The sequence below is a fragment of the Lupinus angustifolius genome, chromosome LG17, assembly GCF_001865875.1.
Source record: "Lupinus angustifolius cultivar Tanjil chromosome LG17, LupAngTanjil_v1.0, whole genome shotgun sequence".
In the NCBI taxonomy this organism is placed as follows: domain Eukaryota; kingdom Viridiplantae; phylum Streptophyta; class Magnoliopsida; order Fabales; family Fabaceae; genus Lupinus; species Lupinus angustifolius.
The window spans coordinates 11,310,868-11,322,363 of NC_032025.1; the positions used below are offsets into that span (position 1 = coordinate 11,310,868).

General features: G+C 34.0%; 2 protein-coding genes across 3 annotated transcripts; both read left to right on the forward strand.

Annotated features, from left to right (window-relative positions):
* LOC109332042 (peroxisome biogenesis protein 3-2-like) lies at nucleotides 1–5,050 on the forward strand. 2 transcript variants are annotated; one of them, XM_019566892.1, is made up of 8 exons: nucleotides 1–156; nucleotides 228–294; nucleotides 521–682; nucleotides 1,273–1,472; nucleotides 1,600–1,730; nucleotides 2,853–2,980; nucleotides 3,495–3,716; nucleotides 4,560–5,050. In XM_019566892.1, the coding sequence occupies exons 2-8, from the start codon at nucleotides 281–283 to the stop codon at nucleotides 4,813–4,815; spliced, it is 1,113 nt and encodes a 370-aa protein (XP_019422437.1). In that variant the 5' UTR covers nucleotides 1–156; nucleotides 228–280; the 3' UTR covers nucleotides 4,816–5,050. The 2 variants fall into 2 exon arrangements, with proteins under 2 accessions (XP_019422437.1, XP_019422436.1); XM_019566891.1 differs by having other exon boundaries at nucleotides 1–294.
* On the forward strand, nucleotides 6,621–10,694 carry LOC109330451 (pre-mRNA-splicing factor SPF27 homolog). Its single transcript, XM_019564619.1, has 6 exons — nucleotides 6,621–6,922; nucleotides 7,630–7,805; nucleotides 8,660–8,743; nucleotides 10,164–10,233; nucleotides 10,322–10,455; nucleotides 10,536–10,694. Exons 1-6 carry the CDS (start codon nucleotides 6,692–6,694, stop codon nucleotides 10,588–10,590), a joined length of 750 nt encoding a protein of 249 aa, XP_019420164.1. The 5' UTR covers nucleotides 6,621–6,691; the 3' UTR covers nucleotides 10,591–10,694.

Sequence of the window (11,496 nt, forward strand, 5' to 3'; positions counted from 1 at the left end):
GTACCTAGCAACCTCGATTCGGGTACATAGCAAACCCAAGTCACATCCTGGGAGCATTTTCCCCTTTCTCAAAAGCTCTACTTCTTCATCTTTTTTTTACCCCTTTGTGCTATTCTGCATTTCTTATCCTTGGGGCGATTATTCTTATGCTTGATTCTCCCCCTTTTATACCCCATTTTCCCCATAATTATTGCTCCATCTGAACCCGTAAAAGTGGTTTTATTTAAAGCCCAACAAGGCATTGTAATGATTTTTCGGTTTTCCTCATAGTATCATCAAAATGTTTTCTGTGAGGTAAAGTTTCAAAATTTCATGTAATCCTCTATCTGGGTATCTCTTTAATTCATTTCTCTCAACTTCATTTCTTTGCAACTTCTCTCTTTAGACATGCAATTTCATTTTTGGTAGCAAAAATGCAAACTTCTGTCCATTTTATAACATGGGTTTTTTTGTTATTCATTTTATGATCAAAATGTTATTCATATGTTATTTTGAGGTATTTTGTTAATTTTTGTATTAGGGATTTGTGGAGGCGGCATAGGAGGAAGATTTTCATTAGTGTTGGTGTTTTAGGAAGTGGGTATTGTTTGTATAAGCTCTATGGTGCTCACAGGAATAGACTAGATGCACTTGAGAAAGAACTCTCAGATCAAAGGGAAACTGAAGAGCTTATGAAGGCTCAGTTAAGTGAAATTTTGCACCTTCAATGCTTCATCTTATTGTATATGTATGGATATGTTTTTTATTAAACCCTCAATCCACTATTAGGAAGATCACTTTGTTGCCGTATACTATAAGGGTTTGTTTGCGAGTTAGTTTTTAGGGGGAGTGAAGGGAACGGGAGAATTCGGTAGTCATCTCACAAATGTATTTCATGGCTCTGAAGCATTTCCCTTCCGCCCTCCAAAAACTAACTTGCAAACAAGCCATAATAGTTTTTGACTTTTTGTTAACTATTAAATCTTTAGAAGATTAAAGACATTAAAAAAGGGCGACCTAGTGCATGAGGCTCCCACTTAGTGGGTTTTGGGGAATACATTGTTAAATTGAAGAATGTAAGTCCTGGAAGAAAAACTAACGTGGTAACACTATATATTTTTAAAGGACTTAATTGGTGATGAAAAGCTTTCAATGATCTATCTCGCAATATAGTAATCTTTCAAGGACTGGATTGAGGATTTCTAATTTTCTAAGTTCAAAGTTTCAATCCTCCCTTCTTAAAACAGGAAATACTGACGGCACAGCTTTTACATTTTGAATTGAAACTGATAGGATGCAAGCTCACTTTGAGAATATTCAGAGAATTTTTGATACTATAACATTGGTACATGCTATGCGCAACTTAAACTGTCGGATATCAGAAGAGTTGGATCTTTCTCAACTTCTTGAGAGGCTAATACAAGGAAAGGGTCAACCAAATACTTTAACGCAAGCAGAGAAACTAAATTTGTGGGATAGACTCAAAATTCTAAGTATGAATCTGGTTTGGCTTCTACATTATTATACTTGTAGCTTTGTGTTTATCATAATTCGTCTTGTTGTAATAACCAATACAGTTAAAAAATAAACATGCTTTTTGCATAATTTCTTTTTCTCTAGGTTTTACGAGACTGGCATTGTCAGTATGGGCAACAACAATGATTAGCTTATATACTAAAGTTCAAGTCAATATACTAGGAAGGCATCTATATATTGATACTGCACGAAGCCTTGGAAGTTATGATTCAATGGTAAGAAATAAGAATAAAAGTCTTTCACAAGCCTCTTGTTGAGTTTTATTGGAATGCTATACAACCCACACTATACCCTGACCAAGGATCCATGACGTCACATAATATCTCAGTGCACTTCGATGTTGTTATGGAAATATTTGGTCTTATTTCAGTCTACTTCATGTGGATGTGTCATGCATCATCACCATGTTCTGTTTCTTTTTATTCATTTCGTATATTTGTTGTGTGTTGTTGTGCTTGAGCTCTTGTATGCATGCCCTGCTCATCAACCAAAGAGAGTTTCTAGAGAATTCATGCACTGAACTTTCCAAAAGCACGACCTGAAACAGAGCTAATCATTTAAAGTCTGTCCATATGTAATTTACTACTGGACCATACACATGCAGCTCTTTCTGCCCTTGAGAATCGCACCAACACATATTGGTAGATAATGCCTTATTAGATATATGAATCTTCAGCATAACATTATTTATTAGTAGTAGTCTTGTGTACTGTTTTCCGAATAAAAGACCCCACCTTAGAGCATTTTGGGATTTCCAATGGGGTGCCTCACAAAGTATCAAAGGAAGTAATGTCAATCAGTCTGTCCATAGAATGAGTAAGAAATGGTAAGAAGGATTTACAGTAGAAACCATATTACCAATTTCTCTCACACAACAAAATATTGAGTTAACATGCTTATTGATAGCTTTTGTGGTTATCGGTTAGTATGTTCTGGTTGCATTTGCAAAACCTGTTGACCTGGATAGTTAATCACAGCTCACTGACTGTGATAATACAATGTTGTGGCATCAGGGATAGAGACAAAGAAATTTTATAGTCGATAGTTTCAGTTTTAGAATCTTTTCATTTAGTATGGTTTCACAGATTTTACATTCCAAATGTCTGCTGTTGCTTGTTATTTTATTTTGTTATGTGGATTTTCTTTCGTCATCTTGATATTGTATTTGGGCGATGAAGTCCAAAGTGGAGTGAGGATTTCAAACTAGGTGCTGTAGTTAAAATTGAGGCATTTGCCACTTATTTGATAAAATCACCACATAAGTCAATTCTCAAGGCAAATTAGAATTCCAAGGCTTGCCTATCAAATTTTTAGGCTTTCCTCTGTTGCTTATGCAGGAAACTGGAGATGTGGTTGATAGGGAAAACCAGCAGAAATTCCTAGGAAGTGTTGATTTTCTTTCACAGTATGGTCTGCCTTCCTTGATTCGTGATATGGAAGCGGCATCCAAAGAAATTCTCAAAGGGTGATGTTTCTTTTATTCCTTTGAAGGTTATTAATGTGTGAATTTAATCTATAAATCTGTATATATCTTAGATATATAAAAATATAATTTTTTTAATTCCATAAGATATAGCCCAATCTTAGTTGTGTACAGTTGAGGATTGAGTCTGGCTATCAATCTTTTCTCAACTAATTTCTGAATTGAGAATCCCATAGGTTTCTTGAAAAATTTCCTGTTTAACATGTTGAACACTTACCTGAACAGTTAATAACCTCGACGGAAATCAAAGCTCGGAAACAATAGCACATTTATGCAACCCTTGACAGCCTCTGAAAATTGTCATTAATCTACACTTCACCAAAAATAGTGCCTCAGTTAGCCATTTTTATGTTTGAACTTTGAATAGAGAGAAGTTAACTGTAGCCCATAGGTTGTGATCATTGAGTTGGAACTTAGAAGTATTGGCTCTATTTATATAATCTAGCGATACCCAAGACTCTTTTTAAATGGGCTTGTTCATAATTCCGATGTGCAGGAAGCAGTTGAGTGGTTTATTCAACAGTACAGCACTTCATGAAACTATCATGCAGATACTTAACAAATTCATGAGTACGGGTAGTCCACATTCCTGGCTAAAGTATATGATGCCTGAGGATGTTATATTACATTCCACATCCACCAGCAGAGATGATCGGGTTCCTTCTGGTGTGACTGAATCTGAACAACTTATGGTGGAAGCGCGGGCAGTGTTATTAAGGTTTGTCTTTTATGTTTTGGATTCATTTGTTAGTTACAACTTCTAGAAACTCAATATACCTGTGACAACCACGTGTATGAAGTATATGCTTACAATGTGAGGGATGACTTATGTACACTAGTTGATAGTGCTGAGAACCTATTTGAGAAGGAAATCCCGAGTGTATAGGGAAGTTCTATAGAAAATTTATGCAAACGATGTCATTTGGGACCTAAATTTCATTAACCAATCATGTAAAAGTCTTTTATATGATTAGGGTCCATGTTTGATGTTTTGCTTTGCCTTATTCCTCCATGAAGATGCATCATTCTTTGGAGCAATTTACTTACACGTTTTTCAATAAGTAGACGGTATTCTTATTTGAGATTAAACATGTTGACATCAAAGGATCTACTTCATTATCAAGTTTAACAAAGGTTAAAGTATGCTTCTGCTCTCTATTTGTGATGCTAGTTTTCGACATGGTCCCTATATATTAAAAAGAAATCAAATCTATGTACAATTATTTTTATTTTGGTCCTTGCTGTCTATTGTTGTTGTAACACTGTTTGCTTGAGTTAAAATACAAGGACCAAATTGAAAATGATTGTCATGTGCAAGAACCAAACTACATCTTTGTCTCTATACTTGATAATAACTCACGTTGGTCTTTCATTTTCAATGTGGTCCACATGTAACTGTGTTTTAATAACAATAAACGACGAGGGCCATATAAACAAATTTGTGCATATAGAGACTGATCTCTACAGGGACTGTTAAGAAAGAGCATCATGCATTGGGACCAAAAACATATTTTTAACTTTTCATAAATATCTCAAAGAATTTTCCTCCTTTCTTTTGCAGTGCTGAGTTTGGGAGCATTTTAGAGATATCTCTGAAAGGAGTGGTCGATACACTAGTGGAGCTAATATCAGCTAAATTTAACGGAGGAAATGTAATTACAGGCATGCCACTGGCTAGAGTGTTGCCTCAAGTTGCACAGATGTGTCCGTTGCTACTCGAAGCACCCGAAAAAAATCAGTTCATCCAAATCATTAGAAATATACCAGAGGTTGAACTTTTTTTCACTCTCCTCTATGCAAATATGCCAAATGCATAGTGGTTAAGATTTATGTTTGAAAACTAAAGAAACCAAGAGTATTAAGTTTATTGCATGAAAAGCATGAGGCATTAATGTACCAAAATTTAAACAAGGTTCAAAAGGGTATTATAGGATCTAGAAATGGCTAGCATTCCTTCATATTTTTTTAGAATATGACATTTCCCTTTTGGGGTAATCAGTGTTGTATAATGGGTTCTCTTTTTGCTTTAAACTAAGGACTATAGTTTGATTTGTTGTTACTTGTCAGTACTTTATACATTTCATCCATTTCTGTTATTCATGCAGTGTTTGTTATAGATTTTGACCATTCAGAGGTCTAATTGGAATAATGTCAGTGTTTGATTTTGTAGATTCTACATCATGATTCTCTATGTAGGAAAGTTGTTCAACCAAGTCCAATATTTGTTAATGCACTTATATTTGGGGGCAAAGATGTTGTATTTTTTGTATAACCAAATATTAACCTTACCCTATGGAAAGGTGTCCTATAAAAGGATAGGGAAGTTTATATTCTCGGTAGGTAGATATTTTTCTGGAGTTTTCTCTCAAGGTCATCAAAACTTGACAGCCAAGAAAAGTGAAATCAATGGATGAAGGATGGTCCCCCTAATTATCTTGAGGCACTCCCTATTCTTCTTTTCACCAATTGTCCTAAAACAATCGATTTCAAAGCTACTAATAGACATGGTGTATAAAACATTTAAGAGACATATTTAAAGGAAGTTTTTGGCATATGGAAATGGATGAGATTTGAAAACAATAATCATTTTCTTCAAACAAAGTCTATTACGATGTGGTTTTGAAACGTTAACCCCTGATCACAAACATATATGAACAAATGTACTATCGGAGAACCTGAATTGAAGGTTGTCATTCGAAACAAATTGGAAGTGACAACTACAGGTATATGTAATGGATCACTACCATCTCTAAATAAGTAATTTAAATCTCATAATCAATCACCTATGCTAGAAAATGAGTCAGATTTTTATTTCCCAAACTTTTTACGCAATCAAATGGGCAGTGATTAACCTTGATAGAGTAGATGAACAATGACAATTTTATTTGGTAAAATGAGTATGCTTTTGATCAATACCATACTCACTTCGAAGATAAGAGAGTAGATGGAATAATAACTTGTACCTACTTCAATTGAATGTGTTGTGTTGAAGGTGTAATTTGGTATTACCTTTTTACCATTTAGAAATTATATTGAATCTCCAATTTAGTTAAAAAAAAAATCTTGGACAATTTTTTAATAAGTTATTCTTCTTATTAACTAGACTCGAATCTAAAAGCCTACATAAAAATATTATTTTTATTGTGTAGACTAAAATAGTTTAGTAGCAAGATATTCCTCTAATCTTATTAAAGTATTTTGTGCACATACTAAAATTTTGATCTTGTATTAATCTGAATCCATCATTTGAATACTATTTTTAAGTTTAATCCAGCAGATAAGTAAACAATTTTTTTTTGCATATATGATTATCCTTGTAGCAAGAGGGATGATAAAAACCTCTCACTCATAAATACTCACAAAATACTTGTAATGAGTTTTCCTTGCATTAACTGACATGTGAAGACAATTATCATGATAATCATATCAAGAATAGTCACATATTTATAAATTATTTTCTAATATATATTTTCTACGTATAATAAACTATTGTATTACTTTCACATTATATATAATCTATTTTTATTTTATATTAAATTTTAGTAAATGAATTATAATAACAAATTCATCTAATTATTTTTATTGATTATTATAAAATATAATTTGGAGGGACTGTGCATAAAAGACCCAAGAGAGGGGAGAACCCTCTTTCACCTTTTCTTCTCTCTTCTCTATCTGCTTGAAACAACAACCATGGCGGAACGAAACACCGGCGAAGTTATGATGTTAGAATACACAGCTTCTCATCATCAAAAACCAAACGCTGAAATCATCGACGCATTGCCTTACATCGACGACGATTACGGCGACCCTAGGGTTAAGCAAGACGTCGATCGTCTCATCGAGGAAGAGATGCGTCGCAGCACTAAGAAACCCGCTGATTTTCTCAAAGATCTTCCTTCTCTTCCTAACTTCAATTTTCAGGTTTATCTATGTTTTTGTTAAATAGATGAATTAACTTTGTTATTAGTCCCTCCATGGTTTATGACCTAATTGGTGTTTAATTTTTAGTGTTTGTCGCACGATATAATGCATTATTTCCTTCTTTTGAGATATATTGATCGTGTTTGAAAGACATGATATAGTGAGTACTGTGTAGCTATGAAGCATCAAACTCTTCAAAATAGTGGCTTTCTGGACATGTATCTTTATTGGGTACTTTTGGATACTTATGACTGTACTTTGCATTTTGATACTCATGGTTGTTACTTAGTGACGAGTAGGTCACAGGGTCAAATTATGGAAACAGTTTTTCCACTTCTGGGATAAGGTTGCTTACATCTACTCTCCCTAGACCTCACTAAATAGGAGTCTCTTGCGCTGACCCACCCTTTTTATGGATGCAAATGTCACAGTGATTAGATAAATTTTAGTATTTTATTAGCTTTACAATGACTCGTACTAACTTTTAAAGCATTTCTCCCTTTGATATGTTTGGTTTTTATGCTAATTAGGATTCATAGGTGGGTTATCACTTATAAGTTCTAAAAAAATCAAATTTCCATGTCTATGTCATAAAAAATCAAATTGCCCCGTCTATGTCATATTGGATGTGTCCTGTGTCATATAGGATTGGTGAAGAATGTCTTACAAGTTCATATCTCAGTTTGGTTGTGTACTCTGAATTCCAGGACTACCCAATGATTGCTAGGGAGCATGAGCGTGTAAGAGCTGGTAGGCCTCCTGTTTCGCTTGATAGGTCACGATATGAGTTAGAAATGCCACCGGTAAATAAAAGGAATGATGAAACTGCTTGGAAGCAAGCTGTCCAGAGAGCACAACGCCTGCTACAATATCAGATTATGAGGTATGTGCTTGTGCAATGCTAATCGGTCTATAAGGGCATTTGGAAGAGCTTATTATTTATTAGAACAATGTGTGAAAATAAACCTATAAAATAGTTTATGATATTCCTATAAGCTCTTTTTAGCTTATTTCAATGAGCATTCCACAGCCATTTATGAATGTAAGATCTTTCTAACTTATTTCTAAAAAGTTAGTCAACGAAGCAACACTTAATTGAATTGTTGACCCTAATGTGTACAATGTTCTTCAATGATTCCTATCAAGTTTAAGATTCCCATGAGGGAGTATTTATTCTATTTATAAGAATCAATTGTGCAATTGATATAGACGGAGGATTCTACAATGCATATCCTTAATGGGTAACCTTACCTGCAAGCAATGTGATATAAAATATGGTTAACTAGTTATATAAAATGGTTAATTGCATTTTATTGTAAGTGGTATAACCATTTTAATTTTATGTAGCTAGGTTAACCATACTTTATGTTGAATAACCTAGGAGCTTGATTATCACCTAAGGGTGCTACCCTATTTAGAAACATCACAAGCACGGTAGTTTGAGCCACAAGATCATGAGGCAGAACTGCTATGTAATTTACGTTATTATCACGATTCATCCTATTTCCAGGCCTAAATGATTTTCCTTCATTGAACATATTATTTAGTGTGTTCTAGCACTTTGTAATGGGTTATCTATGTTTATCTTAAGTCGGTTTGTCATGCAGCATGACATGAAATGTTTTAAAAACATTTTAAGATTTAGACTGTTTGGCAGCTGTTTGTTGATATATCTTCCAGAGTCTGCAGCACTTTCAGTGTTTACATCTTCCAATGTTTTAATCGGCTAATCTGCAGGATGGAAAATTTGGATTTGTTGTTGAAATATGGTCCTGATGCCTGGAAGCAGCACAATCAACGATTGGAAGTATACTTGTCCAGGTATGTTGATGAAGTTACTGTGTCTCACATATAGAATCTATAGAATATGTTTTGAATAAACTGTTGGAGAACTGCCTTGGACCATATGACTGGCAGATGGGATAATTTTTCTTTTCCAAATTAAATTTCTTGCCTCCCACTTAGACATAAAGTTTTTGGGTTGATTTGGTTCTTGACTGTAACATTCTTTTTAAATGAATACTTCGTTAGAAAATATGGTGCCCGTGGCAGGCAGTCTCAGATGTGCTCCAGACATTTCCCCCCAATTTCTTAAGTGTTGAATATTAAGCTTTGAATAGGCTCTCCTCATATTAAGATTGAGGATGTAAATGATGAAGAGATAGGACATGCTTCCATTAACCCACAGACAATGAGACAAATAGTGCTATATAGCGAATGAATAAGTATACTTTATTAATGTAAATGATGAAAATATACACTCTCACCCTATAAGATCACCTTTTAAACATTGACCAAACTAGAGGTGCGTGAAGAGGGAAACTTATAGAGGTAGGTTAAGAAAGTTCTGGTTGCCATTAAAATTAGAATAATTATAAATCCCCTAATTACTAGATAAACAAAAGATTTTAATGTTGTTTATATTCCCAATACAATGGTGCATTTACCTTTTCATTTAAAACTTTTTTTAGTACCACTGCATTAGGAATTAGGATGATGCATTAGGAATTTAGGATACAGCAAAACTCTGAAGTAACTGAAAACCTGACATTTTTAAATTCAACCAAAGTGGAAGGTGGTTGAGTGCTGGGAAAAAAAGGTGGTCAAGTGTTGAAGAACATTAATGGGGTTAATTGAGAAGTGATGCTATTAGAATAATGCATTTTAGTTTTAATGCATTCAGTTTCAACTAAGTTTAGTTCAGTTGTAAATCTGTTTGTAAAGTAACTAAGTTTGTTACTTCAGTTACTTTACTATTTTACCCTTCTGTATTTCCTATATAAGTAACCCCAGTTGTAAATCTCTCTCGATCTCTCTCCCTCTCCCTCTCCCTCTCCCTCGCCCTCCCCCTCCCCCTCGACCCTCTCCCTCTCGATCTCTCTCTCTCTCTCGATCTTCTTCTCTGTTTCTCTTATCTTTTATAGATGCAAGTACAAGGATGTTATTTGTAATTTATCTTTTTTCTTCATTCATATTGATTATGAAGAACCGTTATTCTCTTTTAAGTGACCTGGTAATCGTCTTTGTTTCATGAAGTTTACTTCGGACATGAGTTTTTTAGAGCTGTTTACTACTAGTGTAGTATATAGGTTCATTGCACTTGCCATAGTAAATAGATAAAGATGACGCTTGAACAAATATAAGACCTGTTCATGTACCCAAAAAAATATACGACACATTCTTTGCCTGCATAGTTCATGTTTGCTATGGTCTTGATTACATTTGTGTTATCTATTTTCAGAATGCAGAAATTAGCTCAGGAACAAAATGAAAAGATCGAAAAAGTAAATCGGGAAAGGAAGTATCATCAGGTAAATTTGACTTTCTTGTCCACCCTTCTCTCTCTTATTTGTCAAAACTCAGTTTCCACTTACTCAGCCCTTTTTCCACTATTGTCAGCAAAATACAGCATATGAGCTTAATGCTTTGTCCATGCAATGGAAGGAGCTCTGTCAGAAAAACATTGACATCCAAGCTGCATGTGCTTCAGTTGAAGCTCAGTTAAAAGAACTTAAACTTGAAGCAACAGAAAGGTGACTGTTCTAAGTGAATTTGTTTTTTCCCGGCTGATTTCGTCAAATATTGGCGTTAATTAGTACTTTTTTCCTCACAGGGGTTGGAATTTGGAAGCTATCACAGAAAATGGCCAACTGATGAATTCTGATTAACATGTTCTCGTTTAGTTTTGTATCCGTGATGAAATAGTTCAACTCAAAAGTTCTGACTTGAAGTACTACTCTACTCTAGTTCTCAACATTTTGTGTAGTGTCATAAAAATTACCCATTAGCTCATCCCCGGCAAAAAATTAAGGGTAAACTGTTTGACGGAAAAAAATTAAGGGTAAACTGTTTGACGGAGAAAATGTACAAATTGATTGATATTAGAATCAGTACTTTTCATGTTCCTTCTTAGTCTTGGTGTTTTTCCTGTTAGATATCAATTTTACATTTGAAATCTTAAATTTACAACATGCAGTGTTAGTTAAGTGTGTTTGATGTTATACATAGCCGGTTCTAAATTCTGATAAAATGTGAAGGTTGTATTAAACAGTCGATAGCTAACATAAAACTTTATTGAATCTTTATTATATGGATTAAGATGACTCCACTTGATGAGATAAATGTGTTGTTGTAGTGTTAATGTGTTGCTTGCCTGGGACTTGCAACACGGGGGCAATGTTGTTAAACTTCTTAAATTAGTAATAATGATGTTAAACTTCTGCCTTATAGTAATGAGGATAACATCCCAACATGGGGAACATTGTTAAATGTGAATAGATAAAGAGTATAATATTTATATAATGTTGGTGGAAAGATTTATACACTTTTATCACATGGTACCCAATGATAGGTTAGTGATACATGTTGTGACATAACTTGTAGGATATCAGATGTGCTCCTTTCATCACATTATTAACCATTTATTTGGATTAATTTTTTATAAGAGTTAATAATGATTAAATACCAATTATAGATGATATATCATGCATATATTTTTTTCTCCAGAGCAAACACACCATAAACAACTCAAGAGAATAAATTTAAAATATAAGATATTATAAAAACCAAATTTA